Source organism: Phocoena phocoena, chromosome 6, assembly GCF_963924675.1.
Source record: "Phocoena phocoena chromosome 6, mPhoPho1.1, whole genome shotgun sequence".
Classification (NCBI taxonomy): Eukaryota; Metazoa; Chordata; class Mammalia; order Artiodactyla; family Phocoenidae; genus Phocoena; species Phocoena phocoena.
Genome location: NC_089224.1, coordinates 28,122,609 through 28,149,276, shown reverse-complemented (window position 1 = coordinate 28,149,276; position 26,668 = coordinate 28,122,609). Strand labels below are relative to the sequence as shown.

The window sequence follows — 26,668 nt, the reverse complement described above, 5'->3', positions numbered from 1 at the left end:
TGCAACAAGAGAAGCTACCACAATGAGAAGCCCACGCATCACAATGAAGGGTAGCTCCCACTCACCACAACTAGAGAAAGCCCGCACATAGCAAAGAAGACCCAACGCAGCCAAAAATAAAATTAAAAAAAAAAAAAGGTTTACTTCTTGATTTCCTTCATGGAATGGCTAAATAGTAAAGTGCAAGTGAAAAAAACAGACAAAACAAAACAAAAATATTATCAAGTTTATAATGACATGAGATAAAACTAAAACTTGGCTCTGCTGTTCACAGGTGAACATGGGCTTAGGCAAGGAAACGTGCTGGTCTGAGTTTGTGTGATATGGGTTGACTTTTTTTTAATTGTAATGGGGGGAAAAGGATGATTTCACAAAGGGTAACTCACAAACACAGCTTAGTAGATTTTTTTCAAAGTTATATGTTCTCAGTCAACAACTGGGAAAACTACAAATATCTTACTACACTTAGGCATCCAACAATGGCTGCCTAAGTACTGAGAGCACTTAGTACTCACCCACTGCCAAACAACCAATGCCTGAAAGAACACATTATTTGAGAGACTGTTGGTTTTGAAACAGGCACAAGAGATTGCCTAATATCCCCCCTTTGGAAAGGGGAGAAACTGGGTACAGAGTGATAAGGGGATTTGAACCAGGCAGGCATCAGAGCAGCACACAATAGGTACAAGATCAGGGTGCTTCAGGGCAGAGGCCATTGCAAAACAGCACTGTCTGTAAACTGAGCCCTGGGCCAAACCCCAAGTGAGAAGGGACACTAGCCCACTGAGGCCAGACCCTCAAAAAGGCCAGAGTGGCCCAGGTCAGGGGCACACCTGGCTACCAACTAGACTAAAAACAATTTGTCCCTGCAGGAAAGTTTCTCAAATTCCTACTTTCAGGCCACAGGACTGATTAAGATTAAATAATATGCTCACAGATCACAGGTCACCAAATACACAAGAAAGCAAACCATAATGATACTCACAAACTACATATTTAGTCAACCAACTACATATTTAGATTCTCAAGAACTGCAGATATTGGAATCATCAGATGCAGAATACAGAATAGCTATGTGTGTAATATTTAAAGAAATAAAAGGTACAGTCTCAAAGATGACCAACAAAAGAATGTTAAGAATGAACAGACAAGTTTGAAAACAAACTGTGGAACTTTTACAAATAAAGTAAAAATTGTTAAAATCAAAAACTCCAGCAGGGAGGGGCAAGATAGGGGTAGGGGATTAAGAGGTACAAAGTACTATGTATAAAATAAGTAAGGTACAAGGATATACAGTACAACACAGGGAATATAACCAATGTTTTATAATAACTCTAAATGGAATATAACCTTTAAAAACTGTGAATCACTATGTGGTATACCTGAAACACATAATACTGTACATCAGCTATACCTCAATAAAAAATAAATTTAAAAAAACCTCCAAAAAACAGGTTAAACATTAAATCAGACACAGCTAAAGAGAGAATTACTGAACTTGAGGATATACACAAATATTTTTACTGATGTGATTACGTTACTGCAACTAAGATCAAGTTTAAGAATTGAAGAGTGTTGATCAAAGACTCATGAATTGTCTTAGTTCATTTACACACAATGAAAATTACAGTACTAGTAATGTAAAAAAATAAGGGGGAATTCATCTTTCTTCACAGGAAAAATCTTTTGACAAATAATTCCAAGACAGTCATTCAAAGACCCTTTCTTATGGGATAAGACACAGGTGCTTGTGTATACATGGAGCCCAGTCCAGGAAGGATACTCCAAACAGCAGTTGCTTCTGGAGAGGAAAACTGCAGTGCCACAAGGCAGGGAAGAAGGGAAGGTGGCTTATGTTCCCTATGCATCCTTTTGCAGCTTTTGTACTATTTACTAGTTGTATGTATTATCTATTCATGAAAAGGACTTTTCAAGTTTGGGGAACATATAAAAAGACAAACTGCATGGCCACTCAACAGGAAGCTATACCTAAGGAAAATTTTAAGAACAAAAGCCTAAAATTATTGGGCAATATAATGGCCTGGGCATCTCTCCTCAGAATACACCGTGAATATTAACAGGTACAACACTACAGAAAATGGTAATATTTATGTGAGGTGAGAACCTTGGGAAACGTGGGACATTGTGACAAAGACAAAAAACACATTTGATTTGATAGGGCAGCTGATTTTATTTCAAACTAACTTTCAGAAATCAATATGCAACATCATATTTTGGAGGTCACATTTAGCATGGGTCCCAATCCACTCCTCTGCTGCAGGGCTACTTTTCAATAGAAGTTGGAGAAGCAAAAAGGGATTTTGACAGAGCAGATGGAATGTATATTTTGATTTGACTTGTTAAGAGATACCATAGACCAAAGCTTCTTCTTATCTATGGCTTCTTACCCCAAAAAACAGGAAAGAAGAAACTGTATGATAAATAGAACATTCTTCCATTGGTTGAATTCAGTAGCCTATTATCAAAAAGAAAGAAAACTAATGGTTAGATTAATAATACTGGTTTTACCAGTGTGTACACTCTAGTACAAATTCCAGTTTCGCAAACAGAAAATACAGTTTCCAAAATCCTGGGTAATACCAGCTGTGTGACATTGGGCTAATTATTTTTCCTCCCTGAACCTCAGGCTCATTTTACAAATGGGGATTATTTTTTTAAAAACTTCCTCAAAAGGTCAATGTGAGGATTTAATGAAATTGTTTAGAAACTTACAGGTGGCAAGAACAAAATGACAGCTATTACTGCTGTGGCTATCATTAAATCTTTACTAATTTGTAGTCATAAAATCAGCGTTGTGTTTTTAATAAATAATATTAAAAGAAAGTTTATTATAAATTTAATAATGCTGGCAAGACTAAGAAAACTTAAAGTTCATAAACTGTTTTCAAGAATTTGCACAAGAGGAAAAAAAAAAGGGAATTCCCTGGCGGTCCAGTGGTTAGGACACAGAGCTTTCACTGCCAGGGCCCAGTTCCATCCCTGGTTGGGGAACTAAGAGCAGCCAAAAAAAAAAGAATTTGCAAATGCTTAGGAAGTATCATGAACAAATAAACTATTGTGTGCTATTTACAAAGCAATCAAGTAATTGGGGTAGAGGAGCTGGTAGACAGAGAAGTTTAAGACAGCTTCTGCTCTTAGGTGAGAAAATAAAAACCCTTTTCAGGTAACAATAAAAAGGAGTATTTTATTCATGATTTGTCCCTTGCCTGCGTCCAAAAATGACTTTACGGTGACTCAAGACTATATGTAAGTACATGCTGAATACATGATTAAATATAAATTCTATTCACTTTCTATTAAGCAATACTTTGTTAGCCAAGTTTTAGTAACTTTGGAGATTTAAAACTATTTAAATCTTTCTTAAGTTTAAATCTTAAGTTTATAGTTCAAATTTTTAAACCAATTAAAATGGAATTCTCTTCTCTGATTACACTTTACTGTCACTGTTTCATTAGTAACACTTTGACCACCTCTTATGAAAAAATCCACGTTAAATGTTGATAACTGCCAAACATGGTTGATGGGTACATGGGATTTGTTATACTATTCTCTTTCCTTCTGAACAGGTTTGAAAGTTTTCATAATAAAACTTTCTTTTTAACACTTACTTGTGAAATAAAAAATATAATAAATATAAATCTGTCTTACTGGCAAGCCCCAAGCTGATCAGAGGGTCATAAAACATCCAGGGCAGTTTATACCAAGAGAGTCAAAGATCAAAACCAAACAGAAACTTATGGAAAACATTCTGTGTCTGAAAAATTAAATAAGATTGTGAATAAGAGAAAAGCATATGCCCCAAACTTCAAACCAAAGGTAGGAAAACACTTATTTACTCAAAGAACTGGGAGTATTTATGAAAACAGTATACAAAAACTATATATTCTTGATACCACATAAACCATTGAGAGCTATGTAGTAATTTTCATAAAATACTTGGATTCATTGCCAGCCTAAATTTTGATAGATTTTAGTTTTATTTTGTTTCTTTAATAATGATGAGGCTCTGCTGGTGGCATTTTATTTTTTTTATTTTTTTTTTTTTTTTTTATGCGTTACGCGGGCCTCTCACTGTCGTGGCCTCTCCCGTTGCGGAGGACAGGCTCCGGACGCGCAGGCTCAGCGGCCATGGCTCACGGGCCCAGCCGCTCCGCGGCATGTGGGATCCTCCCAGACCGGGGCACGAACCCGTGTCCCCTGCATCGGCAGGCGGACTCTCAACCACTGCGCCACCAGGGAAGCCCTGGTGGCATTTTAAAAAGTCATGTGGCATGACATTTATTTGAAAAATAGAAAATAAAGAGGAGTAACAATATTAAGTACTTCCTCCTTTAGACTCACTATTGCTATGAAAATATGTTGGAGTGCGAATCTTTTTCATTTTTCATTAATGTGTTTTTTAATCAGAAAAAAGTCCTATTATTTATCCCTATTCATCAACTGCAACACACTAAATGTACCTTGAACTTATTGCAATGATTCAAATAACTAAAGAAAGTTCACCCACTATTTTCCAGGGGCCTAATTTGTTAACAAGAGGAGCTGGCATTACTGACTTTGTCCATCACAGATAGAATCAAGGTGCTATTACCAGATCTGCTGACTGTGTTAAGTCGATGACTGTGTAAGTCCAAGGTCCAAGAGTGAACCCCCAGTACAGTGAGTCACACACACGAGTCTTAACACAATCTCTGACCCCCTACAGTCAACCGGGAATAATGACTCATCCAAGTACTCCTTCCATTAACAAGAGAAGTTAACCTTTCACTCGAATTCCTCAATTAACTTTCAATACAATCAAACCAAACTTGGCAAATAAAATGCAATTTTATTATTGCAGACTAACACACCTAATTATGTAAGTTCACTACTTTTTTGTATTTGGTTCACAGTCTAAAATGGATTCAGCCATGGTTAAAAGTGACCAACTGGAAGAAATTCATAGTGATTCAATGAACACAGAGCAAAACAACATTAGTAGTGAAAAATCTTACTATTTTTTCCTACAGAGTTTTTAAAATTACTGATTACAGTGTTATCTCTTTTGGCATCTCTTATCATATAATAATTTTAAATTAGAGCCAAATTTTTAACTTTATGGTTTTCGTATCTTTGTCATCTTATAGAAAGCCTTCTCTTACAGTCTCTTACAGAAAATAAATATATTTTTCTGATTATAATTTTTCTTATAAACTTTTAAATTAAATCCATATATTTAGCTCTGATCCATCTGGAATTTCAGTGAATAGTTATCATTGCTGGGGCTCTCAGGTAACTATAGTAACTTCTGTTTGAAATCTTAAGAGACTGATCAAATGGAAGAGGCTAGATGGGTAAATACTGAGATATTCCAGCATCGAAAGCCAGAATAGGAGCATAATATTCTCCTAGAACACCAGGATTGAATAAGTTAAGGTAAATGTTAGGCCTTTTATACTTTCTAAGCTATAAGTGATAGGTTATAGTTTTTATCCTATGTGAAGGAAAGAAACAAACACTTTTCATATACTGCTACAAATTAAAAAATTGAGGGGCTTCCCTGGTGGTGCAGTGGTTGGGAATCTGCCTGACAATGCAGGGGACACAGGTTCGAGCCCTGGTCCGGGAAGATCCCACATGCCACAGAGCAACTAAGCCCGTGCACCACAACTACTGAGCCTGTGCTCTGGAGCCTGTGAGCCACAACTACTGAAGCCTGTGTGCCACAGCTACTGAAGCCCATGAGCCAAGAGCCAGTGCTCCGCAACAAGAGAAGCCACCGCAATGAGAAGCCTGCACACTGCAAGGAAGAATAGCCCCCGCTCACCGCAACTAGAGAAAGCCTGTGCACAGCAACAAAGACCCAACGCAGCCAAAAATAAATAAATAAAAATTTTTTTTAAAATTGAGATTACAGCAGATGATGTGTTTCTAGAGCCAGACAGCCTCCTGGATCTATCACTTACTGTCCTTGGAAAGTTTTTTAAACACTGTGCCCTAGATTCCTTGTCTATAAAATGGGGATAATAATAGTACCTTCTCCTCAAGCTACTGTGGGAATGCAACGAGACAGTTCATGTAGAATACTTCAAACAATGTCTGATAGAATAATTCCTCAATAATTATTAGCTATTTTTACTATTACTTGAGAAAGTATAGTAATTCTGCATGGTAATCATTACAAGCAGGTGGCAACTTCTGAAAGCACCATGCTATAAGTTTGTAAGTCAACGATTTAAATGTGGAAATACATATTCCTAATCAAATGCTGTTATAAATTATTAACATAATACATGTAGTCTATTTTCAAAAGGTACCTAAAATTCAGTTTCTGGTCACTACACCATTTATAACATTGTTCCCATAGGGAAATGTGCTTTTAGTTTCAATCAGGTGTTCTAAGAGTTCCTAGAAGTTTCTAGATTTCTATTTCTAGAAATAAATATATATCTGAAAGGCTATAAAGTACCAGAATCTCAGAACAGATAAACTCCAGAGACTCAAAAGAAAAACTCATTTTTATGATAATGAAAAGAGACAAGCCAGTAGGACATTGAGGGCTCATAATTTCACCTTGTTTATGTAATGCTGCTGACACTAAATTGGTTTAATTGATGGTAGCTGAAAAATAAATAATGTGCTTTTAGATATTCTGCCCTGTTCATCATTGCTAGAGGTATACGGGGTGCTTGCTTTAACTTCCAATATTCTGAACTAACAGTGAGGCCCAGATTCACACACTGAGACCCCTTTAATCAAAACTGGGGTTTCTTGGTAGTTTTCAATATAAACATATGGAAATGGATGTTTACCCCTGGGGACATTGCTGCTAAGCGGGTCAACCTTTCTCTTGTTCTGAGAAAGGAACTGTACAAGGGAGAAAGTATAGTTCTGAGAGAGAACAATGAGCCCTGACATTCACCCCAGGAGTCCCCAGAATCTGAAAGCTTCTAAAGTCATTCAAACCTCTAAAAGGTGACAAATGGGATTGACGCTCAACCCGTGTGCACCACACAACCATGCTGACTGTTAAATACAGAAATGCCGTCAACGTCTGCCGCTGGGGTGGGGGCGAAGGTGGGGGACTGTGAACCCCACCCCCGGCCCAGCAACAACAACAGGGTTAATGAAGGTTAATGCCCAGCCCATGGTGTGGAGGGGGACGTCTGTGGGAGAGGCCAGAGGCCACACTAGACCAGGATTTTGCCCAGCACACCTCGTTTCTCACATGAACTTAAAGTGGTTTGTCTGGTAACTTTCTGAGCCCGCACATTTCAAGGTAGCCATGTGGATGTTATGGGGTGAACATTCACTCTTCCTAAGAGATATCCACCCCCTCAACTGGGCCTCCCATCCTTCTACTAACTTATCATTTTATTTGTCTCTGACAGGTGTACAGCAGATAAGGTGAACAGGGCAAATACCAAAAGAACAAAACCTTCTCAAAATTCAGATGTAGATCCTGGAATATTTAGAGGCAAATGTCATGATGTCTGGGATTTACTTTAAAATATTCCGGGGGGGTGGGGGAAAGTGAGAGCAGATGAAGATAGATGAAATAAGAAGGGTGAAATGCCAAAAAGTGTTGAAGCTGTGTGATAGGTACATGAGAGTTCATTAAATTATTCTATTTTGTGTGTACTTTTCCAAATGTCCACAACAAGGGTAATAAATAAGTAAATCCATTTTTTAAAACTATCAAAATCCCCTTCAAAGTTAACTAGCTTTCTCAGGATCCCCATGCCAACAAAGGGGAAAGTGAGACTCACACTCAGATTTTTGTTGTTGTTTTGCAAAAGGCTTCAAGACCAGAGTTTTTTTTTGACTACTTCCTGCTACTCCCCACAGTTCTAAAGATAAATGCCAAGAAAAGGAAAGTGTCAAAGGTATTACTGGGCGTACCAAACATCTTGCTTTCGGAAATCCTAGTTACCTTTATACACTTTTTATTTCAGTAAGTACCACAGGTTAAATATTAAAAATTTAAACACTGCTAAGTAAGAATGAATGACTGTCATCAGCTCACCTGTCGAAGGTCTCCAGTAGAGACACTAATGATAAGAGTTGGGATACTCATGAAGCAGGCATTGTAGAAAAGCACTCCATATTTCCCTAACTCCTGCAAAAACCAAGAAAACTCCGCTCAATTTTAGAAATATGAAGCATCAGACTTCCTGGAGCCATTTATTTTATTTTATTTTCCCCTGAAGCTAATTATACAACCATGTACTTATGCAGAGTTAGAACATGCATTCTGACCAGCTCTGTATTGGCATATTTTCAGCAAATTTCTGATGTAAAATGCTTCATCTCAAGTGTACTGTGATTTCCAAAAAAAAAAATTTGCTCTATCCAAAAAATGACAGATAAAGTGGAAGGAGATGGATGGACTCCGAGGTTCCATCCATCTCTAACATTCTAATTGTGCTTTTTTAAAAGCATGCTATTCAAAATGGGAAATGTGGAACAAAGTAAACAGCATTAACAATATTAATATAAACAGAACTCCTTAAAAAACATCTGCTCTTTCTATTAAGGAACAGCAGGGTTAAAACACCAGGTATCTTGTTTTCCAATCTTGCATAAATTTAATTTTCGTTAGAGGCTACATTCGCCACTTTCCATACAGGGTGACACACTGTGATTCTCAAAAGACAGCAAAACCAGTTTTGTAAAACTGCCACCATTAAAAACCAAATGGTAGTGCAGAAAAATACAGCGCAGATAAAAAACGGCTCACAGGAATAAGCCTGTCCATCAGAAAGAACACCCTCACTCAACACAAAGAACTTGGAACAAAGAAACATATGCCTGGCCCATCCTCCAGAGCTTCCTGCACAGCTTGGGGTGGGGGGCGGTGAGGGCTGGGAACTCTGACCTGAGGGCAGCCACAACGAAGGAAAGCTCATCCGCCCACCCGCCCCTCGTGACAGGACCTAATAAATTATCCATTCCAATCATCTCATTCCACAGATGAGGAAACTGAGGTTTGGAGAAGTGAAGGTTCCAGGTCACAGTAACCAGTCAGCAGCAAAACTTGAATCTGTAACCCACATCTCCAGACTCTCAAACTACAGCTGCTTTCAGAATACTCCTGACTTCACATTGGTCACTGATGATGATGGTAAAAAAAACTTCTTCTAATTTTAATTTGCCTTTCAAAATAATCCCCTTTCTATATAGTATTCTGACTTTGCATCTAAAATAGTGCCCATTTTTCCCTTCCTACCTAATTTTCACCCAAACTTTGCAAGACAAGGAGTAACAAGAACCTACGCAGACAAGATAATTAAAAAGAAATTAGTAATCTGTAGATCATAACATGTAAATTAAATTACATGTCATCTTTACAAGTTCATTTTTTCATGTAATTTCAGTGGCCAGATGACAAAGCCTAAAAGCTAAAGGAGTGAAGATCTGGTACCTCTGGGTCCATTTTCTGTTTGGTATAAACACCATTCGCTGCTGTGAAGATATCATTCAGGAATACAAAAATATAGCCTTCCAAGTTAAAAGCAAGGTCAGAACTGGAAGGGAGAACAGAGAGTATGATTATTCAGAAACTCACAACTTGGCCTCAGACACTCTCTGTTTCATCTTTCCTAATCAAATCCATTTGTGCTGCTAGTAACTACCTTTCCTCTGGCATATTTTCCCCCTGTATGGTGATGAATGGTTAATTCTTCTGCCCTGTCCCCAGACAAAAACAAGACCAGGCCTTCAGGAGGCTTAAACTTAATCACAACCGCTTAAAACCAGAGGGACATTAGCCATCTTCCTTTGACTGCAAAGCCATTCTTTTGCTAACTGGTAAAGAGGAATGATTTGTTCAACCCACCTGTGGCTTATTGTAGTAAATAGGGCCTTCCCCAGAGTACAGCCCTCTGGGGACAGCTGAGCAGTGACATGGTAAAGGGGTCAAATGAGGAACTGACACCTCCATCTGGTCCCCACTCACGTCATCCACTAGCACCCCCACTATCCTGTCCATCAAAAAGGCAAGGCAGGGATCCGTTCCTTCTCTGCAACTCCTCTAAGGCCCCTTTCTTCCCATTCTTTGAAGCATCTTCTCTTCAATTTCCATTTTAAATAAATAACACTAGTATAAAAATGTTTGGGGGGAATATGGCAAAGGGAGGAGAGAGTGAACAACAGCTAAGCCCAGATGTGATGCATTCACCTTCACTTGACCTTGCAAACAGTACCACACCCATGTCCAAATTCTTAAGTACATATTGTCAAGAAGGTTTCCTTTACCCTCTTTGGGTCAGTGTCTGGGGGCCTGTGAAGTTAACTGACAACAGACAGAATAACGGGGGAAAAAAATACAAATTGTTTTAAATATTTTACATGCACAGGAGTTCACAGAAAAGAAATGAAACTCAAAGAAGTGGTCAGACTCTGGGGCTTAGATACCATTTTAACAAAAAAGAGGGTTTGGGTGTTAAGGAACAAATAAGTTGTGGGAAAGGGAATAGGAAATACATAGGGGAAACTAATGGAAGATAAGGGTTATTTTAATAAGGTTTGTTTATGCAGATTCATCTAGATGCTTACTCTCTGTCTCTGGTGATAAGAATTGCTTTCCTATTTCAAGTACAAGACCAAGGGACACCTTCACAAAGGCAAATTTATGGTCTACTTTTAGGCAGAAAAGGGAGGGCAGAGAACTCTTCCCACATCTATTGATTCTCAATTGCCTTCAACTCAAAATAATGTTTATGCCAAAGTGGCATATATTGGAGTGGCATATCCTTATCCCCTTCAGTATCAAAATAAGATTATTTCTAACCAAAGAGAAGGAAATAGGTAAAAATTGCATCAAAATCTGAATGCAAATTAAACCAGATTTTGCTTGAGGCTTCCACGGGCATTATTTACCTACAAATATATTTGTGAGAATATAAATTAATTTTAGATCATCATAAATCATAATTCTCTGGCTCAATCACAACAGAATCTCTGAAAATAAGGGTTTTCCAGATCTTTCCTACCCACATTCAGCTCAGTGTTAAGAAGTGTCTGCCATTCCCTAAGATGGCAAAGAGATGAATGAGCAAAAAAGTGAGGTACCTTTCCATCCAGAGGAATGCAAAGGAAGTGTTACTCACTTCCTCAGGGAGCCTAACGGGAATTCTTGGAGTTTTCAGGTCTCCTACTTGAGGGGGCCAGGAATTCCCAACATCATTTGTTTAGGCCAGCAGTGAAAGCACAGACGTTTGATAAGAATTTACTTGTGTTACAAATGGGAGCAGATTCATGGTCAACCCGTGTGATTGTCATTTAGGGCTGTTCGCAGACATTATATTTCAACTTTTGCTGGCCATGTGACTTGCTTTGGCAAATACAATGTAAGAAGAAGTAACACGTCACTTCCGGGGAAAAGCTTGGAGAGCCAGCAGACAATTCCCCACATGCCTTCTTCCCTTCTGGATGAGCAAGGAAACCCCCTTTAAGGCAGAGGTTCCATCCCCCTGGGTCCCTAAGTAGCTACAATGGGCAGAGCACTCCCACAGCATTCACTGATGTTAGTATGCATCTGGAGTGTGAGCAGAATATACCTGGTATGTTAAACAACCACGATGTAGGGGCTATTTGTTACAGCTGCCTAAACTGGCTCATCTGTTACCTGCATTTGATGAGTTAATTTGAGTGAGAGCAGAGAAGGGTGCGGTGACAGCTGGGCTGCAGCTAAGAACTGTGCTTGTTACCCACAGGGATATTTTCCATTCTGTGGGTGCTGAGGAAGGGGAAAGCCGAGAATTACTATTCCAAGCTGGCTCTTGGGTAAAAGTTAGATGTTTTGGGAAACACTACTTACCCTTTCAGCTCACCAGAGTATCACCTATGAGCTGAATTCCTACTAACTGCTTCTGGAGATGTGCTTTCATACACACAGAGTCTGAAGTGCCATGCCTCATCAAAGACTTACATTTTTATAAACCAATTTTTGTAAAAGTCTTCAACTGGCTCTAAGTTTGTGGTTTTCAAACTGAGTTCCAAGAAACCTAGAAGAGAGAGGCGTCCCTGGGGAGACCTCAGCCCTGTGGGAGGAAGGCAGTTTCAACAGGGCACCTCCCTTTTTTAGCTACTTCACGCATATGTTTTGTTTGAACAAAAGTCTTCATGATCAAAACAGGCTCTAAGTGTGGCTGCTTAATGTCTGTACCAGCACCATATCAGGCATGAAACACAGCACTGAAACCAAACATGCCAGCTTTAAGGGGGATGTGCTCAGCCACAGCTAGAATTGGAGAAGAGGAAGTTACAGATAAAAAAGGCAAATAATAAACCCTGGTCTAGGCAAGGGACTAAACACATTTATAACAATAATAAACATCATTATTATTGCTAATATCTGTCACCAGCTGGCATGCTATATCTTTAATCAATTTCTTTTGCTTATTATCTGTTTCCACCAACCTGAATGAAAGCTCCATGAAGGCAACGATTGTTCTCGGTCTTGTTAACTGCTGGATTCCTCAGCACATAGAATGATGCCTGGCATATAGTAAATGCTTCAACATGTTTTTGTTGAACTTGACCACGAACTAGTGTAAATCCTGGTTTATTATTATCTCATTTAATTCTCATAGTGATGCTATTAGGTGGATGATATTCTAATCTGCACTTCACGGTCAAAATAACTGGGGCACAGAGAGGTTAAATAGCTTGTCCTTGGTTATATAGCCAGTAAGTGAGGAGACTAGAATAGGGTTCCAGACATCCTGGCTCTGTAGCCCACACCTTATTTAATTTGCAATTAATGATCCAGAACTCTTGTTTCTAAATGAGTTAATGAAACTAGTTTAACTGAAATTCCTCCAACTTTTTCTTTCTTCCTTTCATTCACATAGGTTTTTCTTTTCTATTACAGTCGTCCCTCCATACCCACGGGGGACTAGTTCCAGTACCCCACACCCCCACGCCCTCTACGTGCAGGTACCCAAATCTACGGATGCTCAAGTTCCTTATATAAAATGATGTGCAGCGTCTGCATATAACCTACATACATCCTCCCATATACTTTAAATCATCTCTAGATTACTTATAACACCTAATACAATGTAAATGCTATGTAAATAGTTGCCAGTGCACAGCGAATCCAAGGTTTGCTTTGGGGAATCTTCTGGTATTTAAAAATATATATATTTTCGATCCACGGTTGGTTGAATCCACAGATGCAGAAGCCTTGGACACACAGGGCCAACTGTATCATTTATACCTTATAAATGAGGAAACTGAGGCACAGAGAGGCTAAGAAATAGCTGACAGAAGTTAAATTTCAAACCAAGGAAGGTAACTGCACACATGCTTTAACCACTATGCTAATAAAAGGAGTCCGAGCGCCTGCTTTCAAATGCAAACTTGGAGCCGTTATTCCTGGTCAGGTATATTAATGAATAAGATAGTAGTCATGCACTGGTATTGGCTCATGTCCCAAACATTTAATGAGAGTATTCCATCCTTGGAAATATTGACCAATAAGGCATCACACGATGATAAAACAAATCAGCTTACAAGGGCTTTATAAATCTGTTATTCTCCTTAGTCAAATGCCTAAGAACTTTTCAAAATTCTTTGTAAAATTTTTATATTGAAGACAAACATTCAGTAATAAAAGTATACAGTTTACTCCTTTTATGAAGAAAAGCTGTATTAATACCTTGTAATGCTCACTCTATATATTTCTCAGAAATGTTCTGGCCAACTTGGAACCCAGTTTGACTTTCACAGGAACACATGGGGATTCCACTAACATCAACAGATTTGTCTCTTGGCTGCTCAATTCAACTGCAGCCAGATGGAAAATGAAAAATGAGGAGGGGGCCAGGCCTATTGTCAAAGACACAAAGGAGTTATTGAGCAGAAATAGTCCAAAGTCTTACCCAGCTGCTATGAAAGCACCAAGAATGATGGCAAAGACACTGACAATGATGTTCAAGGAATACTGTTTCCTGTAATAAATAAATAGTGGATGGATAGATAGGTAGGCAGACAGATGGATAGATGGATAGACAGATAGATAGATAAGGAAAGGAGGAGGAGAGGAAAAAATATAGATTATATTTTTAAATAAACTGCAAATAGACATTGTTAACAGTTTTATAGCTAAAATCTAATGGACAATGCTTTATGTAAAAAGAGTACTAAAGGTACCTTAAATGGATTAGGAAATCAGACCAAATTTACTTTATTTCTTAAGTAGTTGTCTTAATCTAATTACAAATGTATTTTCTCTGTTCTCACTAGAAAGACGCTGGGACAAAATGCAGAAGAGCTCCTGCTGGTGGGTCTAGTTGGTATGTACTTTAATCAAGCATGCAAAGATTAAGATAAAATTCAATAGTAAAACTTAAAACATTGGGCCATCATCCAAATTTCATCATTAAATAGTCTCCACAGCAAAATCAAGAATCACCTTTTTAGATGTCAGCCTGAGTATTTTTATGAGAAATTTTTAAACCAACATTATAAAAATTAATTTATTCTGATGTTACATCATACTTACTGCATCAGAATGAATTTTCCCTGATTTTCTGCTACTCCTATTCTATACTATATATGTGGACAACTTTTCCTCTACATTCCAAAATCAGTGTATATTCCATCTGGCTCAGGAAACAGATTTACATCTGTTTTGGGGTTGTTGGGGTTTCTTTTTATAATTTTTGACCACACACACATTTTATTTATCTAATGTAGAATTATAATTGTTTTTAAAAAACACTCATTCCATTCTTAGGGAATCATGGAAATAGGAGACTGCTTTTAAGTGAACAAACCACTTGCCCTTAAGTTATTGCTACTAGCACTTCAAATCAACTATTTGAAAAGATGACTAGATGTTGAGAATTTGCTAGGTAAAAATAATGTGGGGGTGTGGGGAGAGGACACCAGAGGAAAAGAAGAAAAACAAAAATCACCCGAGTACGATGGTTTCCAGGAGTAAAGTAAGTGGAATGGTAAATTTCCTGAGCACGGTGAACATCGGCAAGCTGTCAGGAAAAGATTCAAGTATAATATCATCAGACACCAAGTACTTTTTTAATGCCTTACATTTTTAATTAAGCCCATTAATTTTCCAAATTAAATATAAGGAATTAACCTTAATTATCACACATGCTACTAATAAGTCATATTAAATAATAAAAAGAAATGGAGATTTAATAATTTCATGCCACTTTTACTTACTAGCAATTCAAAACATCATACTATCCAACTACTACAAAGTTTGTACTAAAAGATTATATGCAGTGTGAACCAATACAGCTTTTGACAAATCAAGTTGGGACTATGTATGGACAGTCATTAAATGGTCCTAACCTAGGACCTAATTACTTCTTGCTGGGAAACTTACCCTAAGATAATAACCCAAAGGAAAGAAAAAAAATCATGTACACAAACATGTTCATTGCAGTAATGTCTTTGGGAAAAACATCAGAAACAACCTGAATATCAGACAAGGCAATGATTAAATAAATTATGATAAATCCACTTGAGGGAACATTATACATTAATTCTATAATATAAAACTTTACCACTCTTCGAAAACGAATATTAAATAAATCAAGGAGGTGACAAAACTATGTAGAGTCTACAACTGTAATAAAATACATTCTGTATATGGAAAAAGACTGAAAGTGAGTATTTAAAATAGTATGTTAGAGGATAAAATTATGGGTAATTTTTCCCTAAAACTTTATGTAATGAGACCACATTCACTGCCTTTCAAAAATACTTATGAACCTTTCACCCACTCTCAAAACCCAGAGATTCCAGGACACAGTTCAATGCACAGCCACAGACTGCCAGGGCTGGAAAAACCCACCTCCATCTGCTTCCAATGTGACCCTGAGAAGATGGTGACCAAAGAAAGGAAAGCCAGAACCACAGCGTCTGTGGGGTGGGGTGGGCAGCTCCTCCTGACCAGACCTGAGGAGGGGTTTCACACTACAACCAGAGAGCAGTGCAGAAAGAATTTTCAGGAACTTCACTTAAAAATGTCTTATGAGACTGGTCTGAACTGCCTTTTTCAAAGCAAGACAAAAAAAAAAAAAAGTCTTATTATTTTCCATTAAATTCAAAAAGTATTTTTAGATGATGCCTTTTAAAAGCAGATAAGGGGAATTCCCTGGCAGTACAGTGGTTAGGACTCTGCGCTCTCAGTACCGAGGGCCTGAGTTCAATCCCTGGTCAGGGAACCAAGATCCCATAAGCCATGCACCATAGCCAAGAAGAAAAAAATAATAAAAAAATAAAAGCAGATAAGGATACTTAATGGTAAAAAGCTGAATGTTCTTCCCCCTAAGATCAGGAATAAGACCAGGATGTTCACTCTCACCACTACATCTATTCCGCATGGTAGTTGAGGTTCTAGATGGGACAATTAGGCCAAAAAAAAAAAAAAAAATAGTATACAGTTTGGAAAAAAGAAAAGAAAGTTGTCTCTATTTTCAGATGATACATACAGAGAAAATCCTAGAAATCCATTAAAAAATATTATTAGAACAAATGAAGTAAGTGTGCAGGAAACAAGATGAATATACAAAAATCAACTGTACTTCCATACACTAGCAATGAGCAATCCAAAAAGGAAGTTAACAATTCCATTTATGATAGCATCAAAAAGAACAAAATTCTTAGGAATAACGTAACAAAACCAGTGTAAGAATTGTAATACACTACAAACTACAAAATATTGTTAAAAGGTGAAAGAAGATTAAATGGAAAGACACTCCATGTTATGGATCAGAGGCTTAACGTTGTTAAAATGGAAATACTTCCCAAATAAATCTATAGATTCAACACAGTCCTATCAAAATTTCAGCTGGCTTTTTTTCCCCCAGAAATTGACAAACTAATTCTATAATCAATGTGGAAATGCAAGAAAACCAGAAAGCCAGAACAATCTTGAAAAAGAAGAACAAAGTTGGTGGACCCAATTTCAAAACTCACTACAAAGCTACAATTATCAGTATTATCTAGTACTAGTTTAAAGATAAACATTTAATCAAAGCAATAAGATTGAGAATCAAGAAATAAATCTTTCCAATTACGGTCAATTAATTTTCAACAAGGGTGCCAAGACAATACAATGGGGAAAGAACAGTCTTTTCAGTAAATAATGCTGAAACAACTCAGCATTCACATGCAAAAGCATGATTTTGGACCCCTACCTCACACTATATAGAAAAAATTATGTAAAAATATATCAAAGACCTAAATGTAGGAGCCAAAACTATAAAACTCTTAGATGAAAGAATAGGATGATATCTTCATGACCCTGCATCAGGCAAAATTCTCTTAGACACAATACCAAAAGCACAAGCAACAATAACAAATATAAATACATCAGACTTCCCCAAAATGTAAAACTTTTATAAATAGATAAACAACATGTGATAGATATATACAATAGAATACTATACAGTCTTACTAAGGAATGAAATTCTGATACATGCTACAACATGGATGAAACAAAAACATTATGCTAACTGAAATAAACTGGACATAAAAGGACAAATATTGTATGATTCCATTTGTATGAAATATCTAGAATAGGCAAATTCATAGACATAGCAAGTAAAACAGAGTTTACCAGGGCCAGGGGGATGGGGGAATGGGGCATTTGGTTTAATGGGTACAGAATTTCTGTTTGGGATGATGAAAAATTTCTGGAAATAGATAGTGGTGATGGTTGCTCAAGATCGCGAATATACTTAATGACACTTAACTGTCCGCTTAAAAATAGTTAAAATGGTGAGTTTTATGTTATGTATATTTTACCTTAATGATTAATTGAATTTTTAAAAACTTAGAACTTTTGTGCTTCAAAGTACACCATCAAGAGAGTAAAAAGACAATCCACAGAATAGGAGAAAATTTTGCAATCATATATATAATAAACGACCTGTATCTAGAATACCTAAAGACTTAAAACTCAATAATAAAAAGATAAATAACCCTGTTAAAAAATGGGCAAAGGACTTGAATAGACATTACTCCAAAGAAGCTATATAAATGACCAATAAGCACATAAAAAGATGGTCAATATCATTAATCATCAGGGAAATGCAAATCAGAACCACAATAAGATACGACATCACAACCACTACGATAGCTATAATCAAAAAGATAGACAATAACAAATTTGGCAAGAACGTACAGAAATTGTAACCCTCGTACACTGCTGGTGGGAAAGTAAAATGGCACAGCCACTTTGGAAAACAGCTTGGCAGCTCCTCAAAATGTTAAACACAGAATGGCCATACCCCCAGCAATCCTACTCCTAGGTATAGACCTAATCAATAGCAATTCTGTTCTTCCACTTCATCAGGCCAAAGACCACGAAGGCATCCTGGTCTTTCTTTTACTCATACCCTACATGTTATTCATCAGGATACTGTGTTAGCCCTTTCTTCTAAATATATCCAGCACCCAGACTATGGCCTCAACCTCACACTAAAAATAACCAGGGGATCCTTGGAGAAATGGCAGGAAAAGTCCAAATAAATCTGGGACATCATGTGCCAGGAAGCAAGGAAGTAATCAAAGACTACTGGGGCTCTAGAACATAGGAGTCAACTCAAAGAAGCTCCCACTGACCTGAGATGGTATAATTTGAGCATCAAAAGAAGTATTTATATAATGAATTAAAACATTAAGTAAATGAAACAAATAGAATAATGGAACAGAATAGAGAGCCCAGAAATATACCCACACAAATATAGTCAACTAATCTTTGACAAAGGAGCAAATACAATTCAATGGAGACAGACTAGCCTTTTCAACAAATGATGCTCAAACAACTTGACATCTACACATAAAAAAACCTGAATCTAGACACAGGCCTTATACCTTTCACAAAAATTAAGTTCAAAATGGATCATATACCTAAATGTAAAACATAAACTTCTGGAAGATAATGTAGGAGAAAATCTAGATGGCCTTGGGTTTGGCAATGAGTTTTTAGATACAACACCAAACGCACAATCTGTGAAAGAAAAAAATGATGGTGGAACTTCATTAAAATTAAAACTTCTGCTCTGAAAGACAGTGTAAAGAGAATGAAAAGACGAGCCATAGACTGAGAGAAAATATTTGCAAAATGGCTATCTCATGAGGGACTTGTTTCAAATAAATGAAAATGCATGAGTTAATAATGATGGTAAAAAAACAAAACAAACAATAAACAACAACTCACTATTGAAGGTGACAGGACACTAATTTATTACTCTGAACATTTATAAATAAAGCTTTATCCTGCCTTTCCTGTATGATATGGTGAATGAAAGTTTGTATTTATTGAGGAAGTTTAGACAATTAATGTAGAAAGGGTGATATAGTTAGAAAATCATCATTTTTCAATTTAAATGAAATAATGGATCTAGACAATGATCATCAATAGAAGCTAAAACCATTAGGGGAAAAATCAATGGGAAACATTCTAATGAAGGGACCAGACTGACCCCTTAAAATCATTAGAAGTAGAACTGATCCATTAAATATCATTAAAGGTGGGATAAAACATTATGTATCCCATGAGGTGATGCAGTAGAAGGAACCCAATATCACCAATAAACTGATGTTGCCTGAAAAATTGAATCTGATCAAGCCTCTAGGACCAACTACCAGTTTATGGAAAATAGGGGAGAGAGAGAAACATACTACATGACACCACGTATAAGCAATCTTCCTTCCTTCCTCCTCAGTCTCACTTGCTGAAAGCCCCCAGAGCACCCAAGAAGCCTTCATCTTACCTCTTCTGCTATGCATATAGAGAAGTGTTGAAGAACACTTGTAATAAAGATGTTTGTAAGATCACTAAAACAAGAAGGCCTCATCTGCGAGGCAGAGACCCCCAGTGCGGCTGGGCAGCTATGAGGGTAACTGAAGGCATCCCCACGCTGCAGGTGGGCTCAGAGACAGGGCAAGAGGATATGTAGCAACACAGCAATAGCACCTACCACAGGGTGTTTTAATACAAATTTAAGACAATTAAGGAAAATTGACTGTCCTAATCCCAGAAGGAAACAACAAAACAACTAAAATATGTAACTAAAAACAGTATTGGACATTTTGTTTTTCACAACCACCACAATCTGTCCTTTCCAAACAAGAGTGAAAGGCAACAGGCCTAATTTCACATTTCTCAGTTTTATATGTACTTTCTCCTTCTGGTCTACCTCCTACCTGCCACTTTTCTTCTCTCCCTATACAAACAGGTTTCCTTCCATTTCTGTCACCCTTTGGTCAGACTTTATTTTCCCATTATTCACATCTTTTTCATAAGGTTTGTCACCCTAATGTGTGTTCATTAGTCTACATATTTCACACCACGTTTTCCAATTTATAGGATGACTTGGTCTTTGTCCACTTCTATTTTCATTTTTGCAGTGACTTTTAACAGAGTAGTGAAAGGACCATAAAATAAATGCAAATGCAGATTTCAGAAGTATATATCACATACGTGAAAATAACGTCTGTCATTTATTTTTCCTTGTACCAAGGCTGACCTACACCAAATCTGACAGAATATTCCTGCTTTTATAAAACTGTGATGAAACCAAAAGTTACACAGAACCATATCCGTATAAATGAATCTTTCTGAATAAATCATACCTTCTCTATCTTGATTTCTATAGATCTCACATTCTATCTTCAGACTTGAACATAAAGAAAAATATATCAGCTTTTTAACATTTCTAAAGCATTATCAAATTAAATTCAAAACTCTACCTTATTTTCTTAAATTATGGAATATTATTGTCTTCTATATGTAGCCCAAGCAATATCTTGAAAAATCAAAGCTGGTCTTTGTGACACTAAAAGCAAACGAGTGAAGGCTCCAATCAACCATTAACCTGCTCTCTACCTTAATTTACTTGTGCTTGATAATCCACTTATGTGGTTTCCAATGTAGAGGAGAGGCAGAGGAAACAGCTTCAATAAAAAAAGAAAGAATATTTGGTTAGTACTCCAATAACATTTTCTTTCATATATAAAAATGGTGACATTCACTCCCCATCAGTAAGCAAATCATTCTGAGTTCCTTTCCTTGCAATGACTATATTTTCCAGAATCCAGAACACATCATGACTTTCTCCATGTGATCAAAAAATAGTTAGGTAGGAAGTGAAATCCATAATCATGGTGGTGGTGTGGAGGCTGGATAGAAATGGAAATCTTGACCTTGCCCACATTAGTAGACTATTTCCCTAAAAGAAAGCTCTGAACAAGCACCTCTCTTAGGTGGAGACCCCTAGCCAGGTTGGTGAGTTGAGGATGGGTGTTTATCGCTTATAAACTGTATAAATATAGTTTATGAATGAGATTCAGAAGGCCATTGAAAAAGTGTGCAAACTTCTGTTATCTATGCATATATGTACTTTTCTGGACAAAGGCAAAACAAAGGTCTATATCCCATTGATGCGTCACACAGTTGGTGACACTTTCAAAAAGTTGTGTATACTGGCCACATTACTTTGGAGTTACTTTATTTGCTTTAAAGGCCTAGAATAATTAAATATCTACCAAGGTTAAACAATGTAGTTTGTAGTTGAATTAGGTTTACCGAGCTCTGAGCTCTTGAATTATTTTCTGATTGTTAAGAGAAATATTATTCAGAACACACTGAAAAAGAGACAAAATGTAACACCTAGTCTTCCATAAACGAAAAAAAATTCCCTTCATAAGCTCATATGATAACTTTTAAGAACTTTTAAACTAATATAATACTCCATAGCTATCAAGATGAGTCCAACATTTCTTTTTCCACTAAAAAGACACTAAGCGTGCAACTCGGATATCTTTTGAAAGTTTTTTTGTTTGTTTGTTTGTTTGTTTTGCGGTACGCGGGCCTCTCACTGTTCTGGCCTCTCCCGTTGCGGAACACAGGCTCTGAACGCGCAGGCTCAGCGGCCATGGCTCACAGGCCCAGCCGCTCCGCGGCATGTGGGATCTTCCTGGACCGGGGCACAAACCCGTGTCCCCTGCATCGGCAGGCGCACTCTCAACCACTGCGCCACCAGGGAAGCCCCTTTTGGAAGATTTTTAAATACTATGTGTCATCTGCAAAAAAGTTACAGAATTTCTTTATTAGGAAATTTGCTCAAGAAACATAAGCAAGATAATGGATCCAGGACCTTCCCTTTTATTCATCAACATCGTAAATGAAAAATGTTTGGGCCTGCCATATCAGTAAACAAAGGATGTTGCAGCCTGGTGGCTTGATAGCCACTACAGCCCCCACTGAAAGTGAGCTCTGAGGGAACTCAGGATGGAGACAAACGGGCTGAGCACTGCCAAGCCCTCACTGCCAAGCCCTCAGTCACTGCAGTCACCCCCATGGTGCACCCTGAGGAGACTCAGGATGGAAAGGAAGAGGATACTGGTCCCAGATAGCTAAGGTCACATCAAAGGAATAATTTCAATGAGCCCAGACTCTTGCATCTTCCCATACATAGAAAAGCACTAAATTCATTAGCTTGAGATACTATCTGGCTTTCTTTAACTAACAGTAATCTTCTGAAGTTCCAACTACCTGGTCATTTTTGCAAAAACTCCTGTATATGCTGGCCCTTCCCTCACCTCTTTGGAGCAGTCCCTCAGAGCTACCTGAGCTATCCGAGAGACTGCCTCCTGGGCTTAAGTCCTCATTTTGTCCGCAAAATAAAACATAATTCTCAACTTTTACGTTGCACATTTTTTTTCAGTCAACAAAATTCTGGTTAACAGTGTACACCTGACTCAACAATCACACAGCTGGTGATATTACAACTTTAGAGGTTCTTAGGTGTTGAAGAGAATCAGTTGCCCCTGTTTCCATATACAATTCAAAATAAAGACAGTACTGACTTCTAGTTTCTGGTAACCATGGGCTAAATTATTTGTGCTAATTCCCCTGCTGATTAATCAATGCGTTAATTAATCAACTTTATAATCTGATAAGTTAGATATGCCTGTTTTGAATTCCAGGGGAACACTAAAAGAACTGAAACAGAGGAGTTCCACTGTGCATAATTAAACACTATCATTCACCAGTAAGATTTAACTAATTTAAAATTTTAGGCACCTATGGGAATTCCCTGGCGGTCCAGTGGTTAGGGTTCTGCACTTCCACTGCAAGGGGCACGGGTTCTATCTCTGGTCGAGAAACTAAGATCCCAAATGCTGTGAGGTGCAATCAAAAAAAAAAAAATGTAGGCACCTAATCATACAGCCTCAAAATACATAAAACAAAACAAAAAACCTGGCAGAAATACCAAGAGAAATAGACTGTAGCAATATCTCTCTTCTCACATACTCTTAAAATGTGACTTTGACACTCCCTTCCATCCAGAGGTAGTGTCTATGTCCCTACAGCAAAAGGCAACTGGAACACAGAAAAAAGGCATCTCAAAAAAACCTACAGCAAACAATACACTTAATGACGAAATATTAAAAGTTTCCCCTTTGAGATCAGACAAAAATGCCATTTCCATTTCTATCAACATTGCACTGTACGTCCTGTGCTATACAGTATGGCAAGTAAAAGAAGTGAAAGTTAGAATGTTGCAGATACAAAGACAATATACAAAAGAAAGATAAAAATATGTACCTGAGAAGTGGAATATGTCCTGCCATATCAGTAAACAAAGGATGTCACAGTCACCAGCCATTGCAGCCACGACCTTTGCAGCCACAGCCTATGGTGAGCTGGTGAGCCCTGAGGAAACTCAGGATATGAAAACAAAGGATACTGGTCCCAGATAGCTGAGATGCATATCAAAGGAATGATTTCAGTGATCCCAGACTCTTGCATCTTCCCATATATAGAAAAGCTCTAAACTCCTTAAGTTGACATATCCGGTTTTCTTTAATTAACAATAATCTTTTGACATTCAGACCACCTGCCCTTTGTTGCAAAACTCCTATATGTCCTGGCTCCTCACCTCACCTCCTCAGAGCACTTCTCTTACAGTTACTTGAGATGCTGCCTCCCAGGCTTGAATTACTAAAAGTTCCCGCCTATAAAACATAACTCTCAACTTTCACATTGTGAATAATTTTTTAGTGGATATACTTCTAACTTTCCAAATAATCTGGGGGTGTTTTGGCCGTGCCACGCAGCATGCAGGATCTTAGTTCCCTGACCAGGGATCAAACCTGTGCCCCCTGCAATGGAAGCATGGAGTCCTAACCACTGGACCGCCAGGGGAGTCCCCTGTTTTTAAAAGATACATGCAATAGCAAAGAAAAAAAAAAAAAAAAAAAGACGTACCTCAGAACAAATCTAACAAAAACTGTTAGAACTCTATAGAGAAAATTATAAAACTTTACTGAGGGCAGTTAAAGAAGGGGTATGTATACCATGTACATGGATTGAAAGATTCAATACTTTAAAGATGTCAACTCATTCCAAATTGCTTTAGAGCTTCAGTGCAATTCCAGTCAAAATCCCAAAAGGTTATTTTTCATGAAACTTGAAACCTGCTTCTAATATTCACATAAAAATGTGAAGAACCAAGAACTTAGGAGGAAAGACTTGCTCTACCAGATAGCAAGGCTTTGCATAAAGCAATAGTAATTACGACTGTGAGGTAATGGGGCAGAAACACAAATAGACAAATGAAAAAGCATGGAGAGCTTAGAAATATATGTGAACAATAGTACCACGATATAAGTGGCACAATATTAAGGATAAACTTTTCAGTTGAGTCTGCGACAAATGAAAAAATAAATGAAATTGTACCACTACCTCACACCATCCACAAAAATCAACTCCAAGCAGATTAAAAATCTAACTCTGAAAAACAATATATCTTTTATCTAGAAAAATATCTTCATAACCTCAGAGTAGGGAAGAATTTCCTAAATAAGGAAAATAGTGATTAATTATTAAGGAAAAGACTGATAAAATTTAACTATTTTAAAATTAAGATTCCTTTTCATGATAAGGAATATATGATAAAGGAATACAAGATAAATACATAATAAAGAAAATAAAAAGATATGAAACAGAGTGGGGAAATATATTTGTAATGCTGTATATAACTAACAAGAGGACTATCATTAATATATTTTTTAAAACTCCTACACAAATCAGTAAGAAAAATGGGCAAAAGTCTTGAACAAGTATTTCACAAAAGAGGATATCCAAATGGGCACTAAAAAATGAAAAGGCGCTCAACCTCATTAATAAACAGGGAAATGCAAATAAAAGCCAAGAAGATGTCATTATGCACCCACCAGATCAGCACAATTTAAAATGACTGGCATACCAAGGATTGGCAAGAATGAGGAGCAATAGGGACCTTCATGCACTTTCATCAGGAGTAGGGACTGGTACAACCACTTGGGGGAAGAGTTTGCCATTATCTACTCAAGCTGACAATACGCTCACCCTAGGAGTCAGCAGTTTCACTTCTTGATAAGCTTCCCAAAAAACTCACGCACACGTGCTGTTTTGGACTGAATTGTATCTGCTCAAAATTCACATTTTGAACCCTTAGCCCCCAGGTGACTGCATGCGAAGATAGGGCCTTTAAGGAGGTAATGAAGGTTAAATGAGGTAATAAATGTGGGGTCCTAATACAATAGGACTTGTGTCCTTATAAGAAGAGGAAGGGACACCAGGAGTGCATAGGCACAGAGTAAAGGCCACATGAGGTCACAGTGAGAAGGCAGCTGTCTATATGCCAAGGAGAGAACTCTCATCAGAAACCAATCCTGTTGGCACCTTGATCTTGGACTTCTAGCCTCCGGAAGTGTAAGAAAATAAATTTCTGTTAAGCCACCTAGTCTGTGGTATTTTGTTATGGGAGCCTTAGGTGACTAATACTTGTGCACCAAGATCCAGCTATCAGTATGTTCAGAACAGTACTTTTTATTTTTCTAGGGCCCAAACTAGAAACAACCCCAATTACCATAAACAGTAAAACAGATAAATAAACTGTAATATATTTATACAATGAAAATAAAATAATACGGCTACACACAACAATGTGGATGAATCTTACCAACATAATATTAAGTGAAAGAAGCAAGATACAAAAGAATATATAGAGTTTAATTCTCTTTATATAACATCCAAAAATAGGCAAACCTAAACTACGTAATTCAAGGATACATACAAATTTAGAAAACTTACGAAGAAAGCAAGAAAATTATTAATACAAAAGTCAGAATAGTGGGTAAAGAAGGATTTTGTGATCCCATCTCATGACGTAGGTCATAATTACAAGGGTAATTATTCATTCAACTACACAGTCATGTATGATGCCTTTTTCCTATGTCTAGATCATATTTCACAATTGTTCAAAGTATTTAAAAATTATAAGCTAAGTGTAAGCAAGCCCAACAATATCCTGATTTTTCTTTTGATGATTGGGTTAATATCTTTCCTATACTTCAATATTTTGTTTTTCTCCTTTTGTGGATGTCCCTGATTATTGATGCAGTAAGCATGTGCTTAGTCGACCTGATGAATAATCCAGAGCTAGATGCCAGTGTTTTTCCAGGCCTGAGAGACATGGCAGTGAACAAACCATGTGAGGTCCTCACTCTCAAGGAACTGCAGTCTGATTTAACCTCCCTAAATCCAAAAAATGTCACCATGATCGATTTAATACCACCTGTCGTATGGGATTGCTCTAGGAATTAAATGTCTGGCCTCATGCATGTC

The 26,668-nt window shown here is 37.4% G+C and overlaps 1 protein-coding gene across 2 annotated transcripts in view; it reads right to left on the bottom strand.

Annotated features, from left to right (window-relative positions):
- The window catches only part of SLC35D2 (solute carrier family 35 member D2), a 53,772-nt gene that overhangs the window by 7,600 nt on the left and 19,504 nt on the right, over positions 1-26,668 (bottom strand). Inside the window, exons 4-9 of one of the 2 annotated variants that reach the window (XM_065879020.1) lie at positions 20,879-20,946; positions 14,928-14,999; positions 13,890-13,958; positions 9,425-9,527; positions 8,027-8,119; positions 2,409-2,476 (exon numbers count right to left, since the gene is read on the bottom strand). In XM_065879020.1, coding sequence (XP_065735092.1) covers positions 2,409-2,476; positions 8,027-8,119; positions 9,425-9,527; positions 13,890-13,958; positions 14,928-14,999; positions 20,879-20,946 — 473 coding nt within the window. The remainder of the gene's footprint in view (positions 1-2,408; positions 2,477-8,026; positions 8,120-9,424; positions 9,528-13,889; positions 13,959-14,927; positions 15,000-20,878; positions 20,947-26,668) is intronic. The other variant, XM_065879021.1, reaches the window with a different exon arrangement.